Source organism: Meleagris gallopavo, chromosome 2 (assembly GCF_905368555.1).
Source record: "Meleagris gallopavo chromosome 2, MGAL_WU_HG_1.1, whole genome shotgun sequence".
NCBI classification, from domain to species: Eukaryota; Metazoa; Chordata; class Aves; order Galliformes; family Phasianidae; genus Meleagris; species Meleagris gallopavo.
The window spans coordinates 104,073,443-104,098,195 of record NC_139405.1 but is presented as its reverse complement, the minus strand read 5'-3'; the positions used below and the strand labels follow the sequence as shown (position 1 = coordinate 104,098,195).

The window sequence follows — 24,753 nt, the reverse complement described above, 5'->3', positions numbered from 1 at the left end:
CGCCGCACTGATGCCACCTCCGATTTAGCACAGACAGCCACCGGCTCTCCTTGAACAACGTGGAGGAGAGAGGGGACCAAAAACCGGCGGTGTTCGGAGACAGGCAGTAATGTGGGCAGCCCCGGGCGCGGCGCGAAGCCCCCTCTCCTAGCGGCCTCTCCCTCATTCGACCTCGCGCGCATCGAAGATGGCGGCCGCAGTGCGCGCTATCGGCAGCTTGGGGCGCTTCGCGGCCGCAGCTAAGTATTGCCCGCCACGCCGCCCGGCGACTGAGGGTGAGCCGCGGGGGGAGGGAGCCGTGCGCGAGGTGGGGGGTCAGTGGTGAAATGGCGGGTGGTTGGGTCGGGTTGGGGGGTGTGGAGGCCTCGCAAGAGGGTTTGTGAGGGGGGTGTGGTGTGCAGGTGGCACCTGAGGTGTTTGTGAGGGGCAGAGGGCGGTGTGCTGATGTGTGGCAGCAGGAGGGCTGTGAGGGGAAAAGGCGTTGTGTTACCAGAGGGATCTGTGAGGGGAGGGGAGTCTTTACTGTGAGAGTGGTGAGGTGCTGGAACTGCTGCCCAGAGAGGCTGTGGATGCCCCGTCCGTCCCTGGAGGTGTTCAAGGCCAGGTTGGATGGGGCCTGGGGCCCTTGGCAGCCTGGGCTGCTCTGAAATGTGAAGGTTGGTGGCCCTGCATGTGGCAGGGGGTTGGAGCTTCATGATCTTTGAGGTCCCTTCCAACCCTGGCCATTCTGTGGTTCTGTAAGGCCCGCTGTTCCCACTGGGTGAGGATTTTGTTAGGAGTATATTGGGGGTAAAGGGGCTGTGAAGTGGTGTATCCACACATGAGAGTCTTCCTGGGAGATGTGAGGGGGTTACTGAGTAGAGTGGCTCTGTGTATGTATTGTGGAGGCTGGTGGAGATGGGAATTGCTGAGGTATGTGGGGGGGGGGGGCAGGGGAGCTCCTGGGTGTGTGCCTCCTTGAGGGAGCTGCCATCTCATGCCAAGATCTCACCCCTGTGGCCTCTGTATCCCCACAATGGGGATATCAGTGTGTCCCCATGTCCTGGGGAGCTGTGGTATCCCTATAGGATAGCTGCTCTCTGTATGTCTTCTGTACATGTGTGCATTTGGGGGAGTGTCTGTGTGGCTCTGGAGGTGTCCCATGGTGTATGTTGAAATGACAAGGCAGTCCTTGTGTCCTTGTGTGTGTGCATGAGGGCTGTCCCCATGTCCTTGGATGTCTGTCTGGCTCCTGGGGCAGCTCTCATAGCACCTCAGTGTTTCTGTGCCCCTGGGGGAGACCTTTGTTTTTGGGACCCATTTGCACGCACCTGGTGGTGCCAGGAGCCCCCAGATGGCTGGGGAGTACCTCTAGTGCACCACAGTCTGCCATAATTCTGATGTGCAAGCATTTCTCCCTTATACATTTGCTCCCTGACCTGATTTGCAGTGCTTCCCTATAGAAGTTCCAAAGAGAGGAGTCACCAGCACCACAAGTAAGATCTGAGAACAAAGCTCAGGCTTTTGGAAGCAGCCAATTTTTGTGCTCTGAAGGGCCTTAGAATCTTCTATGGATGTAGAGCTGAAGTTAGCAGTGTTTCCTGGAACTTAATGCCTGTCTTCATATGGTGTTGGAGCAAATTTGTGCATGACCTGGTTGCTACAGGAGCAGAGTGCTGCAGTTGATAACGAGCAGAACTGTGGGAACTCCAGAGGTTTCTGGGGCCATCGTTGGTGGATTTGTTTCTTCTAGTAATGTTCTTCATTACAGTCCTGGAGCTGCTGTTGCTTACCATAATTAATGGTGTTGTTCTGCTGCAACAAAGCGTTTATCAAGCAGCATGCAAACCTAGCTAGGGCAGGCCAGAAAGCATGCAAAAGGCAGTAAGTAGGCTAAAGAAAAACTCAGGAGCAAGCCCTACCTGCTCAGCTACGTGTGCTGACAGCTTCCCGGAGGGGACAGCGAGGCTCAGTGTGCCAGACATTTCCCATCTTGCAGCTTACAGGAGAGGCTGGAAGTGCTGCAGCTCGTTGGCTTTGCTCAGCTTAGCTCAGGACTACAAGGAGCCTTTTCTCAGCCACCTATGGATCCTGATCCCAGCTCGAGTGGTCTGCCATCTCTGGGTGAGCACAGGGAAGTGCTGGGTAGGGAAGTAGCAGGGAAATGGTAGAAAAGAAAGTGGGAGGAAATGGGTCCTGGCTAGCTGTCAGGAAAGAAGTTGTGTGCTGAGTCCCGAAAGCAATTTTTATGAAGCATTCTTTCTCCAGACGGTTTTTCAGTTGGAATGAATGAAGTAGGCAAAATTGGTCTGTATTCAAAAGTTTTAATTCTGGAGTGACTCGTTAGTGACATGGCAGAAGTGTGCATCTGGCCTGATGCTGTGCTGTTACCCTCAGAATCACAAAGGAGGGGTTTCTGGCTCTGATCTTGGCAAGTTACCAGCACTGTTGCTGAATGATTTGATTCCTGAAGCAGACGTACTGTGACCAAGTAAACGTGGAAAATATCTTCCACATCCAAAACTAAAAACAAGTGTGCTGGGATCTAAAATAAAAGGCTTTCAGGCTGATGAAACCTCACTTGGTTGTTAAGCTGCTTTTACTCTTGCGACACTAGCATTCCCCAAAGAGTTTGTGTTTAAAGTATGGTGAGATTTGTTCAGCCTTGCCCTTGATTATTTTTCCCCCCTCTTCCTATCTTTTGTTTTGCTAAACCTGAAAGCAAAGTTGAGTTCAAGGTTTAAGGTTTTCTCAAAAGTCTGTTTTGTGTGAAGGAATTTGAAAGAGGAAAACGTGTTTGGTTGTAGGATAAGGTTAATTCATTTTTCATGTTTTTCTTCTTCTTATTTTGGATTGGGGTCATACGATGGAGGAAACTGTTGGTAAGCACTGGGGAGAGATGTTGCTGTCCCTGCTCTACCAGAATCTGGTTGTGGGTGTGGAAGGAGAACACGATCGTCTGCTTTGCAACTGAGATTCATTTGATCTAATTCTCCTTCCTGATATGCCTGGAAGAAATGCAGGATTAAAGTGAAAGAACTCAGACAGTGCCAATCTTCTTGGCAGAGCACTGATGTTGTTTTTGCCAGGTTAAAATGCTGCTAAGTTATAATGCAGAGAATGATGCTGAGGAGCATCTTCCAGCAAAGAGATTATTGTCAAACTGTGCTCAAATGTGTGCTTAGTTTCAGAAATACCTGTCTACAGCTCGCTAGAAGTTTAGGGGAGTTGCAACCCGGGCCACGCTGTGGCCTGCAAATACTTCAGAGTAGCTTTGGAGTGGAAATCCATTCACTCGTTGTTTATAAGATGGCATTTGGGTGCAGAGCGACGCACAGTTTCCGTCCTGTGTGCAGCCCTGTGTGTGTGTAGGACCTGAGGAATGGAGCACAAAGGTCACAGCCTGCTGCCAGCACTGCGGCGGGGTGGAAGGAGGGTCAAAGTGCAGGGGAGCTTCAGCCCTGAGCTGTCTGGTGGGGCTGTGGGGGGGAGAGAGCACCTGCTGGTGGGGTGCAGGGAGGGATTGCAGCTTTCCTCTGCTGAATTTTCTACCTAATTGCTGGGAAAGGGATTGTTTTCATCTTGAACCTACTATCAGCACTAAGCAATATACCTCCCCCAGCTAAGTTTGCCATTGGTAGGTGTGCACTACGGTGTGAGAAGCAGCTTTGGCAGTGATTCAGCATAGGTCTGCAGTAGAAGAAGATCCTGTTGGTCAGGATCAAGGTCACTCAAACAGAGCTGGGGTTCATTTGTGTAGCAACAGGTTGTTGGACAAAATACAGTTTCTCAGCAGAAAAAGGAGATTTCGGGTTTCACTTGCAGACAGAACTTGTTTGTATGGTGGTCTGAGTTTTTGGAGTGCTTTGAAACAAAACAAGTTTGCCTGGATGCTTCTTCCTGTAATTGATAGGGATAGATCTGGTATTTAGTTGATAGAGAATGGAGGAGAGAATAAACATCGTGTGCTCTTGCTCTGGCTTACCAGGTGCACTCCCTGCTGTCTATGAAGTAATGCTGGTGTTGGCACAGGTCACAAGTATATTTTTGCAGGAATATTGTAGGGCAATTATTTGATCTATGGAGAATAACTTGAAGGCTCCGAACTCCCCATAGTGCAACGAGATCTGAAGGTTACTGTGTTGAACTGTGCGCCCTGATGGCAAAACACCCCCATGTGCTGCCTCTGTTGTCTCTCCTCAGCTTTTGAGGAATGAGGCTTTGGTTGTTGCCCTCAGCTTGGCGTTCCTGTATTGGAAGCTGCAGGGTGGCAGCTGTGTGTGAAGGTGACTTCCATAGCATGGAGTGTGCTGAACTCTGCTGGTAGCACAGAGCCTTAAAGAGGGAGCAGGCTGATGATCAGGATTTTCTATAATATTGCTTGGCACAAAGGGAGACAGGAAGATACATTAATAAGGGACACTGCAGCTGAGATTACTGAGCATTCATTTAACATCTGCAACATCTTTTCTCTAGGCTATGCTTGCCGTAATGTCTCCACCTCCACTGCTCTTCAGGGTAAGCTTGAAGATTTTTTGTATGTGAGTTCATCTTCTTTGCTAAAACCCATTGAACATAAGCTGATAACGTGTTCCTGCTTGTTTCCAGCTAGAACCCACGTGAGCTACGATATCAAAGGAGATGTTGCTGTTGTACGCTTCAACACACCAAATTCAAAGGTACTGTTCCAGCTGCAGTGCAGAGGAGGCACTGAAAATGCTATGATTTCAGACCAAGATCATCCTTAACCTGCAGCCTTTCAAAGTTGTGAACAAAGTAAAAATTGGACAGTGAGCATTTGGACATTTAATGAGAGGGTGAGAGGTGATAGCCTTGAGTTGCACCAGAGGAGGTTCGGGTTGGATATTAGGAAACATTTCTTCTCCAGAAGAGCAGTGAAGCATTAGAACAGGCTGCCCAGGGAGGTGGTGGGGTCACTGTCCCTGGAGGTGTTAAGGAAACGTGGAGACGTGGCACTGAGGGACGTGGCTTAGTGAGCACAGTGAGGATAGGCTGATGATTGGACTCAGTGATCTTGGAGGTTTTTTCCAACCGTAATGATTTTCTGATTATAATTATACCAAGCAATAGTCTGAGTGAATTCCTGAATGGCCTATTCCTTCTGTTGACAGATTGGAAAATGCATTCAGGTTTGCCATTGGCCTTGGCTTTTTTTTTTTTTAATCAGACTGTCTTCCATGCATGTTTTCTTAATCTCCTGCAATCCCTATTTACAATGTTTCTTTGCTGCCTTCAGGTGAACACACTATCCAAACAATTGAATGCAGAGTTTACTGAAGTAATGAATGAGATTTGGGCCAATGAAGCAGTCAAAAGTGCCGTCCTCATCTCTTCAAAGCCAGGTTCTTTTATTGCTGGAGCAGATATTGAGTAAGTTTATGGTTTTACAAGTTATGCTGATGGTGTTTCCTCTGAAGTCTGGTAATCAGGACCAGAGTCCTGGTGTGCTGTGCAGTCTGAGCAGTTTGTCACTGACTTCTCCCCAGGGGTGAGGCAGAGGCTGGGTGTGAAATCCTTGTGCACCGGATGTGCAGCTTGCTCAGACGAAGTCAGGTCCTTGATAAAAAGGAGCTTGGCTAGTCATTAAACTCAATTTGCTTGTAGCACTGGGTCATTCCTTCCTGCGTGCTGGGGTGCAGCCAAGGAAAGTTCCTTTCCTGGCTCTGGGGTTAGCATTGTGCTTTGGGCCGGGACGCAACAAGAGCAGATAATTTACATGCAGAGCTTCATTTAAGCTGGGTTTGAGTGCCTGGTTGTCTGCCAGCACGGCCCCTCGATGAGGCAGGACTTGGCTTCCTGCCATGTGAAGCATCCAAGCAGCCTCCTGGGCCATTCAGTGTGGGGAGCTCACAGGGTGTGTGGGTGCTCTCACTGGGACCTGGAGTGCTGTTAGTCCTGACCTCAGGCAGGGCAGAATTATTGTTTAAAGACATTAAAAGCCAGAAAACTCTAAGCTCTCAGGAAGGTAAATGACAAACCAGCCTTTCAAAAAACTTATTACCTTTTTGCTCTGCTCGTGAATAAGGCCAGGCACTTGATATGTGATATGGTGGGAAGGAGGGGGTAGCAAGAGCAGAGCAAAAGGACAGGTTGTGTTTAAGAGGTGCCTGCTGGCCTCAGCACTACAAGCCTGCTGAGTTGTGCCTGCCTGGCAAACAGTTCTAGCCTCCATGGGAATAATTGGCTGAGGGAGTCTCTAATTGGCAGAGTGCAGCATCAGAGCCTGGCCATCTGCTTCTCTAAAAAGTGATCCTGGATTCTCCCCGCACCCTTTCTGGCAAGTGCTTTGGGTTTTCCTATGACCCCTTCCTCTTCTCCCCCAAAGCCTTTCAAAGCCCTGACACAAGGGAACTCATTCACTGCCTGCAAGCACAAACCAGTGTCAGCATGTGGTGACTTAACCCACTGAATTTAGTAGTCTTCCTGCGTTGTCAGTTAATCTAAGACTGTGGGACTGAATAGCTCTGGCCTGTCTGTCAGTCACTGGAGCTTTGTGGGAAAAGGGGAGCAAACTCCTTGAAGCACTTTCCATTTTATTGCTGTTTTCTCAGTGCTTTTCCAGTTCTGATCAGCCTTTCTGCCTCACTGCAGCATGATTGCAGCCTGCAAGACTTCTCAGGAAGTGACTCAGCTCTCTCAGGAAGGACAGAAGATGCTAGAAAAAATTGAGCAGTCTCCAAAGCCCATAGTTGCTGCCATCAGTGGCTCCTGCCTGGGAGGAGGACTGGAGGTACTGAGCAGTTCTGGGCCTGCTAAGCAGCAGTGGGAGTTAGAGAACCGGTGCTACCAAGTTATCCACATGATGCCTGCAGGTCTACCCTGTGAGGGTTTTGAGACCTGGCATGGATTCATTACATCCATTCAAATGAGTTTGTGGCAAGTTAATGGTTTGGAGCTTCTGAGCTTCAGAGCTCTGCCATGCTAATTTTCCTGCTTCTGTCAGAAGACAGGTAGGCAGATATGGTGTGTGTGGGCCAGAATAACATTGAGATGAGAGCATCCGAGGGCAAACAGGCTGTTTCCAGCGGGCATTGAATTTGCATAAGTACTGCTGGCAGAGTTCAGGCTGGAAATGAGTCTCACATCCCAACAGCTTCTGTTCTTTTAAAGGTTCTTGTGGGAGGGATGAGTGTGGGGAATCTGGCCAGGCTCCACCCTGGCCTGCGTGCCCTTTCCCTTGCTTGCCCCTTCAGCTGGGTGCAGTATCTGCTTCATAATCTCCACTCAGTGTATTGTAAACTAAGACAGCAGTAACTCGTAGAGCAAATTTGTTGCTAAAGTGGAACCACATCATGGGAATAGTCTTAAGTTGCTTGCATACTTCTTATGCAATCACATCTTTACAAGCACAGCGATTGATCTGGACTTGGTGATGAAGTGATTATATCATGGGTGATCTGTAAATGGAATCGTGCTTTAAATGCAGTGTGTGACTCTAGTCCTTAAAGGTCTCAGTGAGATTTAAATTAACGAGGTTTGAAAATAGCTTGATTCAGATTGTTAGTCTCATGTTCATGTCAGTAGCTCTTTGTTACCATCAGCTCTGAGTGTGCTAGAAGAAGCCCTAACAAGCACTGAAGGAATTTGAGCCAGCTGAGTTAGGGACTCAGGATAGAACTAGGAGGAAAGCCAAAGCTGTATGTACAAGAAACGTTTTTGATGGATGCTCACTTCTGTGGTCTTTCCCAGGGAAACCTTCAGTTGTCCCTTCCTTTTTTTTAAGGTTGCCATTGCCTGTCACTACAGAATAGCAACGAAGGACAGGAAAACAATCTTGGGAACACCTGAAGTATTACTGGGACTCCTGCCAGGGGCAGGGGGAACTCAGCGGCTGCCAAAGATGGTAAGTAGGAGAAAAACTTTACTCTACAGCCTCTTCTGCTGCTTCAAGGATATAGTCTCTTTTCTAAAATCCCCTTTCTGTGCTTCCAGGTGGGACTTCCTGCTGCCTTTGATATGATGCTGACTGGGAGGAACATCCATGCTGACAGAGCAAAGAAGATGGGTCTGGTTGACCAGCTGGTGGACCCACTAGGTCAGACATGGTGCCTCTGAGTTGCTAGGAAGCTGATCTGCTGCCCGTTGGTTAACCTCTCCATTTTAATGGGGGGAGAAATCATTGATGCCACAGTTTAGGTGGAGCAGAGCACGTGGACTGCAAAGTTGTTACCATTTTCTGCAGGATAATCTTCATTCCCACTGCTGAAGCATGAGCACAAGGATCTTGAAACGTCAGGCTAAAGCTAAGTGAACAGGGGAAGGTTAGCATAGAGGGCAGCAGGCTTGTTGGCTCTCTTGCTTAAGCTGATGCTGTAGTTGAGAACCTGCATTCCTCATTTATCATGTCAGAGGAACAGATTGCAATCTGTAATGGAAGAATGGATGATCAATGCTTATGCAGCCTGCAGATGTTAATTCCAGTGGCAAGATCTTGAGAAGCCAACCCCCACAGCTTAGGCACTCTGAATTGCTAACTGACTTGCAGTTGGATGGAGATGTTCCTTGCAGGTTGCAGAGCAGATTGCACTTCCAAGTGCTCCTGAATGTGAAGAAAATATATAAACGTATTTTAAAAGCGCTGCTATCTATTCTCAGAAATGCAAGGGAAGCTCCCATGTGTGTTGTCTCAGACCAGCTGGATGAGATGTTATTAGCTTTGTTTTCACTTATAAAATAGATCCGTGGTACCCAGGGGTGAGTCAAATCTGCTGATGAAGCTTTACCACTGTATGTATTAAGTGTGAATTGCCTTTAAGAGCTAACTAGAGTGGCTTTTTATACCAATCATTACTAAAGAAGACTGAATTTTTTGAAAACATGTTACCATTCTTGACTCAAACCAGATTAGGACATAAAAGGATCACAAAAAAGATGATATGCAAGCATTAGAGACTTCTCTTATTCCTTCAAATAGCACCCAGTGCCATTGAGCTTTCTTACCAAGTATTCTCATGTTCATTCTCAATGTCTGCATGAAAGCAGTTTATTTAGCTTGGGTTATGCTGTAGTTGACTGTAGAAAACTTTGAAGGAAGGAGATAGCATTGATTAGGAGGCAGATTCATGAATTGCAAGCAGTTCTCCTTCAGTAAGAGACTCCACAGCATTCTCTTGATGTGCTTAATGGTATGCCCAAATCTGGCATGTGCCTTTTATATAATAAAACATATTTTAGTTGATAACTTGAGGCTTTCTTGGCTAGGATACTGCAACAGTTAGAATGTTGAGGCGAGGTGTTGCTGTATGTAGTACTAGCTAAAGCAAGTGAGAAACTTCTTGCACTTGAAGATTGAGGGTTTATTGGACATTAGATGCAGTACAGGTAGTTTTCAGGGATGTGGTGTTGGGTAACTGTTGTCTGTGTGATAGCAGCAGCGTTGGTAAACCTCAGTTGTGCAGACTTTCTGTGCTACATAAGAAAGTAGAGGCACAACAAGAGGGAGGGAGGCAGAAAACTTGAGTTCTGTTAAGATTTTCATGGTGCCTGCACTTATGCAGAGTGAAAGAGTGAGAGATAAAGGGCACAAACTGCGACAAGAGGGTTGAAAAGGTCTTTGTAGTCAGACACTGAATTGCTAACTGACTTTCAGTTGGATGGGGATGTTCTTTGCAGGTTGCAGAGCAGAAAAAAAGGTCTTTACAGTCAGACACTGAAAGAAGGATCTAGAGAGGTGATGGGAACTTCAGTCTCAGAGATGTTCAGAGCCTGCCTGAAATTCCTCAGGCCATTCCTGAGCAACCTGACTGAATTCTCAAGTTAAATCCAGACTTTGAACTTGGCCTTGCTTTGAGCAGTAGGTCAGACTGTCTGGCCATGTTCCCACCCAACCAAAGTTTTTCTGTTGTTCTCTGAGATTAGTGTTCATGTTTAATCGGCGTACAGCTATTGGCTTCCATTGGGATCTGACATTTTGGCATTTCTGTATAAACACTATGAACATTAAATGTCTTGGAGACCTTCAGAATTGAGAAAAGTCAAAAGCAGGGAGGGAAACAAAGTGGTAGCAGTTCAGAGGAATATCCTGTTGCTGTCATACCCTCTTTTCTCCAAGTGAGCTGCTTTCATCAATGATAAATTCTGCTGTGTTTCCTCAATACTTCCCTTTTGTTCACAGGGCCAGGTGTGAAGGCTCCAGAAGCACGAACAATTGAGTACTTGGAGGAGGTAGCAATTGGCTTTGCCAGAGGGTTAGCCAACAAGACTGTGTCTGCCAAGAGATCAAAAGGACTAGTACAGAGTAAGTCTGGGCACCACAGCCCAAGCCAGGGAACTACAGTGAATATTAATCCAGCTTTGCTTCTCAGAGATAAGGTCATGCTACTACTTAATTTTGTCATCAAAGCAAAGTTATTTGATGCTGTAAATTGTCTCCTGAGCCAGGTGGGCTGGTAGTTAGAAGATTGCTGTGCAGATCTGATCTTCAAGTAGCATGGCCAGAGCTGTGCCTGATGGCTTCTGAAGCACCCTAGAAGGGATCCAGGCTTATGGGAAGAGAGGAGCAGCTGCCTTTACAGGACTGTCCAACCTCAAATTTCTAGTTTCAGGTTCTGTATAAAGCTTGTGTAATTAGGTGAGGAGTGGCACATTGATCTGCCCTGCACTGATCCTCTTTAGTGGTGCCCTTATGCAGTTAACAGAGCCTGGAAATCATGACATCTCTCCGAGTTCTGCTTTGCAATTATATTAGGAGGATGTTTTAGCACTAGAAGAGATTTGTCCATGGAGAAAGCCATAGATGCTCTCCTGAGCAGATCATGCTACCTGTGATTAGCTGAGTTTCTGGTGCACACTCCTATTGCAGCTGCACAACAGTCACACCTCCAGGTTGCATGGGGCCCTGGGCAGCCTGGTTTAGTGGTTGGCAATCCTGCTTACAGAAGGGTGGTTGGAGCTCAATGATTCTTAAGGACCCTTCCAACCTAAGTGATTCTATGATTCTACTCTTTAACTGTAATTTAGTTATTTTAAGGCTGGTTGCTGTGCTGAGACATGCTTTGTTCCATCTTGCAGAGATAACAGACTATGCAATGGCTCTTCCATTTGTGAGGCAGCAAGTCTACAAGACAGTGGAGAGCAAAGTTCAGAAGCAAACCAAAGGGCTGTACCCTGCTCCACTGAAAATCATTGAGGTAATGCCCACTGTGAGACATAAAAAACCTAAGTGAAGATGGATCTTTGGGGTAAATAACATGGCAACAGGCAGGGGATTGGTGTTTCCTTCCTCTGAGCCAAACCATAAGTACTGATCTCTATAGAATATGGGGGCTAGTTGTGTGGTCTATTGAGCAAACTCAGCAAAATTCAGAATAGCTTCCCAGAACGTGATCACCAATTTATATGGTACTGGAACAACAGGTTGCCCAAGGAGGTTATGGATGCCCCATCCCTGGAGGCATTCAAGGCCAGGCTGGATGTGGCTCTGGGCAGCCTGGTCTGCTGGTTGCACATAGCAGGGGGGTTGAAACTAGATGTTCATTGTGGTCCTTTTCAACCCAGGCCATTCTATGAAACCCAAGAGAAGGACTGCTTAGCTTGGAATTCTTTGTCTGTAAAACTTTGTCAGCATAACTAGTGCTGTTTTCCTAGCACTAATCGCACAGAATGTTAAAACTTAATTCTGTAAGTAGCACAGGCATTGTATTACTTACAGACATTATCCATGGTTGGATTTTTGTTTTTTTTTTTTAAGTGACTTCACCTCTAAAACCTGTGAATGTCACCTCTGAGATCTGTGACCTTACAGGAGCAGAGTCTTACTGAATCCATGAGGTTTGTGTAAATACCAACCTGGCAGAAAACTCACTGCCGTGGTTCTGCCTCTGTGCTAGGACAGGGTGATCCTTAACTTTGCTTTGAACAGCATGGACAGGACCCAGAGCGTTTGAAGTGCCCTTTGAATACTGGGGAGGGGTCACTGGTGAGAACAGGAGGTGCAGCTGAGCAATTATTAAAGCATAACTATTGGTGGACATGCCTTTAATCACGGGAAATCTTTATTGTTGTTTTTAAATAGGTTGTAAAGGCTGGTCTTGATCAGGGGCGAGAGACTGGATACCTCACTGAATCCCAGGTAAGAAGATGAGATCCCTGGTAGCAGTAAATAAGCTGTATAGTTGTGTGGTGAGTTTTACCACGCACACAAAGGATAATATTCTTCACAGGCTACCCAAAATGGTGCCTGGATCCCTGCCCACTCTTCTGCAAGTGGGGCTGTGGAAAAGGCCTATCTTGAACAACAGAACTGGTTTTGTGTTTGGTTTTTTGTTGTTCTGGTTTAGTTTTGTTTTTTTTTTTTTTTTCAGGGTTCTTCATCTGTGAAAACAGTTTGTGCTTCTTCTCATTCCTGTCTGCTTGTTCTTCCTGGGCTGGGAATAATCAGACTGAGTTCACTGATCTAGGTTTCACATAGCAGGACTTTGTGTTTGATTTCTCTGTATATCTGAGCAATATTTGTTTGTTCTGATTGACACATGGGACAGGAAACCTAGAGGTGTGGCTATGGTGATGTCATTCTCAGGAGTGTTTCCAGCTAGTTTGGTGCAAGCAAGTAATTTCTCCCAAGAACAAACTTCCATTTTCACCAACACTCAATTTACTCTGACACCTTTCTTCACCATTGTCTTTGCTGAGGATGTTGTCTTTTACTCTTTTATTTTTTTGCCATTTGATTTTTCTAGCTCAAAGTAGTTTGTGCTGGTCCTTTCTCACTCACTGATGACTTTCAGTACTCGTGAACATTAGATGCTTTTGTGGTGCTCTTGTTTGTTTTCAGTAGTGGTTTCTCCCACAGAAACAAGACTTCTCTTTCCTTATCCCTCAGTGGAACTGGTCTTATTTAGCAACCACTCCAATGGGAGTACTGCTAATACTGGCCATTCAGAGTGACCTCAGCAGGCTGGAGAGCTGGGCAGGCAGGAGCCTTGTGAAGTTCAGCAAAGGGAAGTGCCAAGTTCTGCCCCTTGAGAGGAGCAGCCTCAGTCTCCAGCACAGGCAGAGGAGCCTGGACTGAGTCCAGCAAAAGGTCATAAAAACGATGGGAGGCCTGGAGCATCTGACACCTGAGGAAGGGCTGAGAGAGCTGGAACTCTTCAGCCTGGAGAAGAGAATGCTCAGGGGGGATCTTATCAGTGTGCATAAATACCAGAAGCAATAAGGAAGGAATAGCTGCACACTTTGGTATCCAGTGGCAGGATAGAAAGTAATGGGGTTGTGATTCATTCATTCTGTGAAATAAACCCTTGTTTTGTCCTTTCTTTCCATTCAGTTCTTTACTTCCCTGCCGTGTTTGTTCAGTTCACCACCAATAACTGTTAAGTAATTAGTTTTTTCCTCTTTGGTCTCAATTTTGCAACATCTGTACTCAAACTTAGTATTTTTGATACAGGTGAGATAACCCTGGCCTCGCACAGTGGTTCTGATGTCATTACCTGAGCACTGCTAGCTTTGCAACTCACGGATCCCCAGAAGATTCACAACATACCCATCTGTTTATCTGTGTATTTGGGCCATCTGTCACATCACTGCTCCTTCAGCACCGCTGAAATGCAGCCCTCTCACATAGCACTGTCTGCAGCCTTCACCAGCTTTTCATTCTGCTGTCTGGCACATCCAGCAGTTTCTCATGCTTTGTCAGTAGATTGCTTTGTTCTCTTCTGGTGGTGAAGTCGTGGTCTGAGATGTAGCTGTCTGCCCTGTACCTTAGCAGTGACCTCCTGGATGCACCCCCAGAACTGTCTGTTCTAGTTATTCATTCCACCCACATTTGATCAGATGCTGAATAAAAGACTCAGGATACTCTGTACCTTACAGAGAAGAATGAGTGGTTATTTCCTAATAGCAGCAGGATGAAGATCTTACCAGGACCCCCTAAAGAATAAGAGTTTGTGTCATGCCTTTTCTAATGCCTCCTCCTTTCCCTTAGGATAGGAGAATCACAGATTCTCTTTCAATCTTCTTGTTTCTGATATTTTAACAAGCCTTCAACTCAGAGGACAGTAGTGAGGGAAGGTACTGCCTGCTGCACACTCCATTATATCAGTGACTTTCCCTAGCTGATTTGGCTCAGACAGCATCATTAGTTTGCAGTCGCCGTATGCTGCCTTTTGTCTTCCTGTCTCCTTTCCTCTTTCATGCTGAATGCTGAGAGATTATGCAGGCCTTTGATTTTGTGGCCTCTTTGTGATCATCTGAAAATAGCATCAGAGTCCTGCTGTCAGTGAGAAGTGGCCTGTTTAGAGATTTTTCTCAAAGTCTGAGTGCAGGACCCTTTCGCTTGGAAGCAGCTGGGACAATGGCCCTAGCCAGTGCAGGATGCACATGGGAGAGAAAGGGTCGCTGCTTGCTCTAGTCTCATGTCTGTAAATTATTATCACTGGGGGAAGCAGAAGTGGCTCCTGCATTGTAAAACCCTCAGAGGTGGCGAGGCAGCAGCTTCACCTCTGATTTACTCTGCCAGTGAATGCTCCTCCCCAGAGCTGTGTTTGGAGGTTCCCAGGATGAGTGGAAATGAGTTTTGAATGCGTTAGTGGGGAAGGAAGGAGGTGGGCACGCGAAAGTGATGGCTGCTTTTGTTCCCTGGCAAACTCTTGCTCCTGTAGAAACTTCCGTGTGTTAGAGCTATCTTTACATTATATTGTTCATGGGAAATGACATTGAGCAAGCAGTTCCCTACTGCTGGCCTGCATGGGAGGTAATGGTGCAAAGAGAGCTGTGCCTGGCACAAAAGGTGCCCTGCACAGAGAGGACAAACATACTTTGTGCTTCCATTTCCAGGTGACTCATCTACGTGGCTCGTGGCTGTGCTATATTTTTTCGTCTGTGCACGCTTGGAAGTGTGACAGCTGCTGAAGGCTTAAGTTTTTGCTTCCCTCTTCCCTTTCTTCCAGAATTTTGGCCACCTTGCAATGACCAATGAGTCCAAGGCTCTGATCGGGCTTTACCATGGGCAGGTGCGCTGCAAGAAGAACAAGTTTGGAGCACCTCAGCGAGAGGTCAAGTAAGTGCAAATGTGGGGGGGCTGAAGGAGAAGCTGGAGGACATCTGCTGATAGGCCAAAACCTTGAGTTCTGAAAAGCAGAAGAGAGATTTCCAACCTTGGAAATGTTAATCTTCTGTAGTTTTGAGGTCTCACCCACAAATTAAGTCTTTTTGCTTTTTTAAAAATTGTGCCTGTATAGACACAATTCAGGGTGGATATTAGGAAAAATTTATTCTCTGAAAGAGTGGTCCAACATTGGAAGTCTGATCAGGGAAGTGGTGGAGTCACCATCCCTGGAGCTGTTCAAGAAGAGGGTGTATGTGGCACTTAGGGATGTGGTTTAGTGGGAATGGTGGTGATGGGTTGGTGGTTAGCTGTTATGATTTTGGAGATCTTTTCCAACCTTAATGATTCTGTGACTCTATCTGTGTGAGTCTGACCACAGCAATGGGAATTCAGCTATTTCCAGCTTTGAATGCTTTCCCCTCACACTTCCACTACAGGACCCTGGCAGTGCTGGGAGCAGGGCTCATGGGAGCTGGGATTGCACAGGTTTCAGTGGATAAAGGGCTGAAGACCATTCTGAAAGACACAACGCAGCAAGGCTTGGACAGAGGACAGCAGCAAGTCTTCAAAGGGTATGTGAGCTTGCAGAAGTTTGCTTGGCATGGGATGGGGTTCCCTTAGTCAAAATATTCCTTTGTTTGCTGGCAGTCAGAAAATTGACAGAAACAGACACCTCTGTTCCTCTGGAAGCTTCTACCATTAAATGCCACCGAAATATTTTCATGTAAGGTTGTCCTATGCAGTGTGCTGAGATGTTGCTATGAAATAGACCCAAAGTACTCAGCCTTAGCCCCTTCAGTAGGTGGACCACCCATCTGATGATTGCTTTAGCTTTTAGGTTTATCAGTAGCTTACAGAGCTAAAGTTGGAGGGAGTAGTCTTGGCTGATATACCAAGTTGTGTGAGCAGGGTTCTCCTTTTTCCAGATGGCAGGATAGCCCAGTGACAGTCCTGCTGAATTGGAAATAGTATTTTGGGTCCCTGTTCCAGGAGTTAGGGATATCCTTGGTGTCACAGTGAACATCCAGCAGTCTGGGCTGGCCTGTGCAGGCTCTCTTACAGTTGTTCTTCCCTAGGCTGAATGGCAAGGTGAAGAAGAAGAGTCTAACATCATTTGAGAGGGACTCTATTCTCAGCAACATGACAGGCCAGCTAGACTACAAGGGCTTTGAGAAAGCAGACATGGTGATCGAGGCTGTGTTTGAGGACATTAACATCAAGCACAAAGTGCTGAAGGAAGTGGAGGCCGTGAGTATTGGTTTTGAGCAGCTACACCAGTCATGGCCACTGTATGGTGGAGACTCAGGGTGTCTTGCCCAATGGATTTCTCACATCTTATTCTGCAGGTTACCCATTTCAGTACATGGGTGAGCATCAAGGCCAAACTTCCCATTCTGTGAATAAGGAGTCATTAGTTCTAAGCTTAACGGGGACAGTTCTAATATCCTCTGACTCCTGGGAGCTACTCCAGAAAAACTTCCATTCTTCTGAGACAGAATGACAGTAATGTCCTTTGGTATCTCCACATTTTGTCCTTTACCTATCTGTGGCTTGCTGCCACTGCTCTTCTCTGTTCAAGAGCACAACTGGGGAAATAACTGTTTGCTAAAGCAGTTGTCCTGTGCTCATCTGAAGTCCCCCACTGCAGCATCCAGTGTGGTTACAGTGGACTGCAGAATCACAGGAGGTCTGAGACTGACTGATACTGCAGACCTCCAGTGGAAATCAGCAGCCCAACTCAGCCAGGCTTAGAATAAACTTATAACACTGGCAGAGAAAATCAGGTTTTCCTCAGGCGTTAGCAGGTGCTGGGAATGCTCTGTACTAGCACTGTTCTCTAAGACTCTGCTCATCACATCTGACTCTGAAGGCTCTGCATTTAAAGTGTCTGTTCCTCTCCCTGCCACAGGTGATCCCTCCTCACTGTATCTTCACCAGTAACACATCTGCCCTCCCAATCAACCAAATTGCTGCTGTTAGCCAGAGGCCAGACAAGGTGAGTACTCAGTACCAAAGAGCCTGTGAGTCTGCTCTCTGCTGAGTTGTCTGTAGTGGCAAAATGGTTTTGATGTAGGCGAGCAGAGCAGGGATCTTCTGCTTTTTCCCTGGAATGTGTTAATGCCCAAACGGGCAGAGAAGCTACAGAAGTCTGAAGCTGAGAAAAGCTCCAGACAGGGAAACCTAAGTCATTTTAATGGTTGGTTAGATGTAGGAGTGACTTACCACAGTAGGAATGTGCCTCCTCGGGGAGAAGGCACTAATCTGGCAGCAAAAAAGAGAAGAAAAGTTGGAGGCTGGAAGCTGAATTCAGAGGTGCTGAAACTAAAGGGGCAAAAGCCAGAGATTTTGAGGTAGGTAGGATATGGAGGCAGTAGGATCTTGAGGAGAAGGAAAGGGAAGCTCTGGAGATCAGTTGGAAAATATTCCACAAATATAAAAGCAGAGATACCTTTGGTTGGTTTCTTCAACTCGTTAAAATGGTCTAAAATTTGCCCAGGGCAGTGCGTTGCCTGAGCTGCTCATGTTACTGTACAAGTTTCTTGGATATCTGTAAGGGTCATAGAGTAACAACATGCCCTTCCCACTGTTGGAGGATTCTGTGACCTTCATGAGTCTCTTCTTGGTTTGTTGTTCAGACCCTAGTTGCATTGGAAATGCAAATTGCATCTTAGTTGTTCATTTGCAAATAACATCCTCTTGCTGAATAAATTGTCTGTGTAATGACTCTTTATGGGGAAACGAATAGGAAATCAGTTAACTAATTAATGTAGTTTCTTTAATTAGTTTTGCAGACTGCAAATGTCCTTCAAGGTGCCTCTGACTTGTGCAGAATTTTAGTGCCAAGTGTAGCTTCCAGGAGGCATGAAGGTGACATCCTGATTACATGGACATGTTAGGAGGATGAGGCATACAGACAAATAATCACCCCTTAAACGCTCTTCCTGGAGGAAGGCTATGATTATCTCTGTAATTAGTTGCTGAAAGCATGCCTTCTTGTCCTTACAAGAGCTGTGGGATGTGTGCTGCTTCCTTGGGAAAGCTGAGGAGAGGGGGAAGAATCCTCCCACTGGAAAGGGATACAGTAAAGTCTGTGGCTGGGCACTTAATTTTTTTTTTTTCCAGTATTTTGCAGTGCAACACAGAGTGTTTCTTAACACTGAGCTCTTCCTCCTGCCTAGGTAATTGGGATGCACTACTTCTCCCCCGTTGACAAAATGCAGCTGCTGGAAATCATCACTACAGACAAAACATCGCAGGACACAGCTGCTTCTGCTGTTGCTGTTGGCCTCAAACAAGGCAAAGTTGTCATTGTGGTAAAGGTGAGGGAATGCTACACTAAATATGAGTTGGGATTATAAATAAAAGAGTGGGCTTGTGCACTGAAACAAGGCTCACGTGGCTGTGGATAAGAGCAACTCATGCAGAGAAGTAAAAATGGAGGTTAGAAGACAGGTGCCTAGCTGATCCTTTAGATGTCCCTTGGAGCTGCCTTGAAGGGCCAGAGACACAGGAGAAGTCTGATGGGTCAGCACAAGGAGCTGTATCCCTGCTCTAAGCAGCTTCTAAGAGGCTGCAGTCTGTAGAGACATCAGAGATAGAAGAGAGTGTGGGCAGGACCCCTCCACCTCTTCTGTGTGGGGAGTTGCAGGGACGGAGAAGCCTGTGAGCAGTACCCATCCTCTTCCTGGATCTAAATTTTGTGTGATAGGTGTGCAAGTGTAGAGGTAGAATTATGCAAAGCAGAGGGAGAAGAGAGGCAGGAGCTGAGAACGAACTGCTGTGATCTGTAGGTGGAAGCAGCAGAGTGTCAAAGCCACTATGGAGGGTTAGGCTTATGGCTTCTGTTGAGCACACAGCCCTCAAAACAGTGCTGGTCTTGTGCTCTCGTAGTAGCTGACAGCCAGCAGTACTGCATCAGCTGCATGGGAGGTTCAGCCTGTAGGCTCATGCCAGTTTGGGAAGTGTAGTTTTGGACTGGTGTTTTCACTAGTGTGCGAAGCACCCAGTAATGCAGAGCAAGTCTCTCTGGTGATGCTGGGAAAACTGGCCTGCCAGAAGGTACCCCAGGCATCTCTAAAGGCCAGTGGAGATACAGTGCTGCTTCTGCAACCCTCTCCCTCACATCAGATGCTTCCCAGAATGGTAGTTTGTAGCCTGTCTCCTGCTTCTTGACTTTGCAAGCAATATCAGAGATAGAACCAGCTTACGCCTGTTTCAGTTGTGTTTGCCACTTTTTCTCCTCATCTTCCTGTTGGATTTGGTGAAGCCAGGCGACTTCTGCAACCTGCCTGGGTCCTCCAGGCATTATTTTAAATAAAGTTTTGTAGGGATTTCCAGGAAGTAAACCGTTACAGCTTTAAACACTGGTGAGTCCTATAGATAGAAGTTGATCTGGGAGTTGACTGCATTCCATTAAAATGGAGTTGAGTGTCTCTGCCATGCGTGTCAGTGCCTGAACTGCAGCCTGGGCTGTAAAATTCAGTTCTTGTGCTGCTGATAGAGGCAGTTTGTTCCTGCAGGTTGTTCTCACCTGCTTTCCTATTGTGCTTTTCCTCCCTAGGATGGACCTGGTTTCTACACCACCAGGTGCCTGGGCCCGATGCTGGCAGAAGTGGGCCGAGTTCTCCAGGTGTGTATCCCATTGGCTACAGTGTCCATCAAACAGTAATTTAAATTCTGCTGCTTCCTTGCCATGTCAGCCTGGTCCAAGTTCTGGCTGAGAAGGGAAACTGGGTAAATCTGCAAGACAAGGAGCAGCAGCTCAGGCAATTAATGGTGTAAAGGAAACCCACAGAATGGCTGTCTCCTTACTACATCCCTGACATGCAGCTGACAAGCATTCAGAAGAGTGATTGGGAGCAAGGCAGGGGTGTACACACAGGTTTCTTTTGGCTCTGCTGCTGACCAGAGCAGGCATGAGAGAGTCTTTGTGGGCTCAGAGTCAGGTTGTCCTCATTAGGGTATGTCACAGCACACAGAGACAACGATCAAATCCCTGCCACCATGTCATACTCTTGCCCTGTTCAGGGATTGAGCTGGGCAGGTTTTTGCTCTGTTGAAACAATCTTTCAGAAGAGAGTCCTGTCCCTCATGGAACTTGGTGCCACCTATAAGGAATTGGCATCGCACTGTGTTAATGAATGAAGTGAGGCACCAGCCTTGGTGCCTGTGGTTATCTTCAGCCTTTTCTTGGACATAATCTGATCTGATGAGACCTGGTGCCTGGGGTTTTCCTCTTTGCACAAAGTCAGGGGAGAACTAGGAGCTCTGGGAGCACAATTACACTGCTCCTTTCTGTTCTCAAGCAGCTAATGGGGCTTGTCATGATCTGTGACCCCAGATGAGCCTTTCTACCCCCACAGTGGGTTTCCAGAAATCTCACTTCTTTCCGTTTTATCCCTGCAGGAGGGTATTGACCCAAAGAAAGTGGATGCCATCTCTACAGCCTTTGGCTTTCCAGTGGGTGCTGCCACATTGATTGATGAGGTTGGTGTGGATGTGGCCACACACGTGGCTGAGGATCTTGGCAAGGCCTTCGGCGAGCGCTTTGGAGGTGGCAGCATCGGTTTGTTCAAGCTCATGGTGCAGAAGGGCTTCTTAGGTGAGGTGCTAGGCTGCTGTCATTCAACATTTCCCTTTTTTTCCAAGGAAAAGTACTTTGCATCCATCAGCCTCTTCAGGTGAGAGCAGACAGAGCAGTCCTAGGAAGGGGATGGGAAGTTGTACCCTGAGTAAGCCTTGGGACCCTCCTTTGCAGAAATGACTTCGGCAGGCAGAGATGCTGCCTAGAGCAAAAGCAGCAAGCAGGATGCCATGAAGCTCTGCCTAGCTCTTTCATTGGACCTGCACGTGCAGGGACATGAAAAGCAAGTGTCTGGAAATGAATGTGCTGAAATGAAACAAGCTCTGACCCGAGGCTTATAGAAGCTCCATGTGAGGGAAGGCAATGGCTCTGTCCATATGGTAGAAGCTGTTTCCCGGTGGGTTCAGGAGTCAGCTGTGCTTTTGAGCATGCCAGGATGGAGCTATGTGCAGCAGTGGGACCTGCACTTGGGCCATGGCACCTCTCACCCTCCAAACAACCCTTGCCGTGACCAGAACCTGGAAGTTAGACTTACTCAGAGCTTGTCATCTCTGTCCCTTTCTCTTACGATCAAGGACTGCATCTTTTTTACTGCCAAAGCCATGCAAATGGTGACATTATTTGGGTGTCCTCTGGACCTAGCAAAGGCATTGGGGCCTGGCACAGATAGCAGCATTTTGCCAAGGAGACAGCTGGACATGAGCCCCTTCCTCCTCCTTGGTGAGGCAGCAAGCAGTTTTGCTGTGAAGAGCAGAGAGGCTGCCTGTGCTGAGAGAATCTGGTCACACTAACAGAAGTGGGAGTCACGAGTTCAGAGGCAAAGGTGTTGTGAGCACGTGAGACAAATGGCAGGATGTGATTGTCTTTTTTTTTTTTTTTTTTTTTTCTCTGGCAGGCCGCAAAGCAGGGAAGGGTTTCTACATTTACCAGGAGGGGGTGAAAAACAGGAGCTTGAATTCTGGCATGGATGAGATCTTGGCGCAGTTCAAGTTGCCAGCTAAACCTGAAGTGTAAGTACGTGCAGCACTGAGTGGTGCTTGGTGTGGTATGGTTCATGCCCTGCCCAGCTCCTCCTGGCTCCAAGCACAATGTCTGCATCGGGAGCCTTGAAGGATAGCATTGAACACGGGGTCACTCTGGATGCCAGTTGACTGTTACCAGCTACCATGTAGGTGAGCAGACTGTTGGCTCAGAAGAGCCTGTGCTTGTAGTAGAGCATCCTTGAATTCATCAGCCCTTGCTTGAGCGCCTTTACAGAAAGGTTTCCTGTGGTGGCTGGGTTTGTCAGAGCAGGTGGGTTACCATGGCCTTCATGTGTCAGACCTGTTGTGCAGCCTGACACTGAAATGTCTCCTGGAGCAGCTCCCATCTGGGAGCTCAACTCCTTGCATTCTTACATGCCTGCTTTGAGTCACAGCATAGAACTTGGCAGTCCTTAACCTCACATGGCTAGGGACAGCTCCAGTGAGAAGAGATTCCTTCCCTCCACAGTCCCTTCTCTTCTTTCTTCACACACTCTTCTGTTAAATTACTATCTTGAGCTGCACAGCCCTGAAAAATTTCTTTCCTTTGCAGCTGTACTGATGAGGACATCCAGATGCGCTTGGTAACGAGGTTTGTGAATGAGGCAGCCATGTGCCTGCAGGAGGGGATCCTCAGCAACCCCGTGGAGGGAGACATTGGTGCTGTGTTTGGTTTGGGCTTCCCACCTTGCTTGGGAGGTAAGTACCTGGTACATCCCTCCTTGCAAGCTCAGACTAGGAATGGAATCAAAATAATTTGCCCCAGTTTGCCCTCTTCCTTGCAGGCAGCCTGGTACCCCCAGGGTGTTCTCTGGCATGCAGGGGCACTCAAAGTTTTGCTACCGATCTTAGGGTGCACATTTCGAACCAAACAAAAGCAACAGTTGGGGCTGACACAAAGGGCTGCACAAAGATGGGATGCTTCTGATCCCCTTTGGGCTGGATTCATGCGTAGGATGAGGTGCTGGCTTCCTGTGTCAGCAGCTGGGCTTCTCCTCTAGAGAATGTCCTATCTGGGATTGATACACCTTAGTATCTTCCTCAGTGACATTGACAGTGGAGTTCAGTGCACCCTCAGTAAATTTGCTGATGACACCAAGTGTGGGGTGCAGTCAACACACCGGAGAGACAGAATACCATCCAGAAGGACCTAGACAGGCTGAGCAATGGGCCCAGGAGAGCCTCGTGAGGTTCAACAAATCCAAATGCAAGGTCTTGCAGCTGGGTCAAAGCAATTCCCATTACCAATACAAGCTGGAGGATGAAAGCTGCTGAAAAAGACCTGGGGGTACTGGTAGATGGGAAGCTAGACGTGAGCCAGCACTGTGCCCTCACAGCCAAGAAAGCCAACTGTATCCTGGTCTGCATCAAAAGAAGCGTGACCAGCAGGGTCAGGGAGGTGATCCTGCCCCTCTCCTCTGCACTGTGAGACCTCACCTGGAGTATTGCATCCAGATGTGGAGTGCTCAGTATAAAAGAGACATGGAGCTGTGGGAGTGCCTCCAGAGGGGGGCCACGACAATGATCCCAGGAATGGAACAGCTCTCCTATGAAGACAGGTTGAGAGAGCTGGGGCTGTGCAGCCTGCAGAAGAGAAGGCTGTAAGGTGACCGGAGAGCGGCCTGTCAGTATCTAAAGGGGAGCTGCAGGAAAGAAGGGCACAGAGTCTTTAGCAGTCTGTAGTGATAGAACAAGGGGAAATGGCTTCAAGCTTAAAAGAGTAGATTTAGGTTAGATATAAGGAATAAGTCTTTTACAGTTAGAGTGGTGAGGCACTGGAAAACTTTGCCCAGAGATGTGGTTGATGCCCTATTCCTGAAGATTTGCAAGGCCATTCTGGATCAGGCCCTGAGCAACCTGATCTAGCTGTGCTGTCCCAGTTCATTGCAAGGGAGTTGGACTAGACCACCTTCAGAAGTCCCATCCAACTCTAAGGATTCTATGGCATATCAGCCAAATCCAGTGCTGTCACCTTTCCAGAAGCCTTGGTGCTCTTCCCTCCTTCAGCACGTGTTCCCCTGTCCCCCCAGGTCCCTTCAGGTATGCGGACTCCTATGGTGCCAAGCAGCTGGTGGACAAGCTGCGGAAGTACGAGGCCGTCTATGGCAGCCAGTTCACACCATGCCAGCTGCTGCTGGACTATGCCAACAGCCCAGGCAAGAAGTTCCACCAGTGAGCGTGGCCCACGATGCCCATCTGTGCTACACCATCAGCTTGAGCCCCGGGGGGCACTGGCGCTCCACCGCCTCCAATTCTCTTTAAGGTTAATCTGCAAGGCACCCTAGGGAGGCAGGGAAGGAAGGAGGGTGGCAGCAGATTGCCTTGTGGCTTGTATTCATTTCAAGTGCCTTATCAGCTGCTGTGCGTTGGGCACATCCGTCCTGTGCCGGTGTGAGCCTGGTGGCTGAGAGAGAATTCCTTCTGCCTTTACCTCCATGTTGCACCCACCAGTGCTCCTGGGGCCTGGCAGGCACCATCCTCCACATGTCTGGCCTTGGGGCCTTGCCTTTCTGTGAGCCTCCACCAATAAATCCCCATCTCCTGGGTTTGGACTTCATGCCTGCTTCTCATCTGCTCTCGCTGGGGCTCAGCCGCTTGGCACCAAGGAACAGAACCGATCTGGGGTGGAAATAAAGCGTTCAGGCAATCCTCAGGGGTCCTCTCGGTATGTCGTGGGCCGCCCACGCTTGCTGGCAGCCTGCTGAGCTGTGAGACCAACCAAGGGGAGGGCAAGGGGGGAGTGGAAAAAGGCCGGCAGTGCAGAACAAAGCCCTGCTCTGTCACCTCCGCCATCCATCAGTGGCTGCGAGGAGCCTCCGGCTCTTTTGTCTGGCCCCGAGCGCTGCCGCCAGTGTTATCTTGGCAGATGGACCCGCCTGTAATTGCAAATCAAGCAGCCAAAGGCCAGAAGGGTCCCCCGTGGGGAGAGCTCAGTTTAAACTAAAAGGCTTTAAATCTCTGCACCTGTCACTGATTTCAGAGCCCTGCCGGCCTCCACTTCGCTGTGGTGCCAGGTCTGTCTCCCAGCCCAAGCTGGGGGCTCGCTGCTCTTTCCACGCTGGGTTTGTGCACTGCTGAAAGCCAGCACTGCAGAGCTGAGTTGA

The 24,753-nt window shown here is 47.9% G+C and overlaps 1 protein-coding gene across 1 annotated transcript; it reads left to right on the top strand.

Annotated features, from left to right (window-relative positions):
• The first annotated feature begins 122 nt into the window (after positions 1-122).
• On the top strand, positions 123-24,206 carry HADHA (hydroxyacyl-CoA dehydrogenase trifunctional multienzyme complex subunit alpha). Its single transcript, XM_003204563.4, has 20 exons — positions 123-275; positions 4,456-4,497; positions 4,588-4,658; positions 5,237-5,370; positions 6,592-6,730; positions 7,724-7,843; positions 7,933-8,035; positions 10,115-10,237; positions 11,011-11,129; positions 12,014-12,070; positions 14,886-14,995; positions 15,481-15,615; positions 16,120-16,291; positions 16,953-17,039; positions 18,223-18,363; positions 19,605-19,673; positions 20,450-20,645; positions 21,523-21,637; positions 22,203-22,348; positions 23,680-24,206. The coding sequence occupies exons 1-20, from the start codon at positions 188-190 to the stop codon at positions 23,823-23,825; spliced, it is 2,313 nt and encodes a 770-aa protein (XP_003204611.2). The 5' UTR covers positions 123-187; the 3' UTR covers positions 23,826-24,206.
• Positions 24,207-24,753: the final 547 nt, after the last annotated feature.

Coding starts and splice junctions, on each gene's coding strand:
- HADHA (XM_003204563.4), top strand. CDS start 188: ATGGCGGCCGCAGTGCGCGCTATCGGCAGCTTGGGGCGCTTCGCGGCC. Junction 15,616..16,119: donor CAGCAGCAAGTCTTCAAAGG/GTATGTGAGCTT, acceptor GTTCTTCCCTAG/GCTGAATGGCAAGGTGAAGA. Junction 20,646..21,522: donor GGTGCAGAAGGGCTTCTTAG/GTGAGGTGCTAG, acceptor TTTCTCTGGCAG/GCCGCAAAGCAGGGAAGGGT.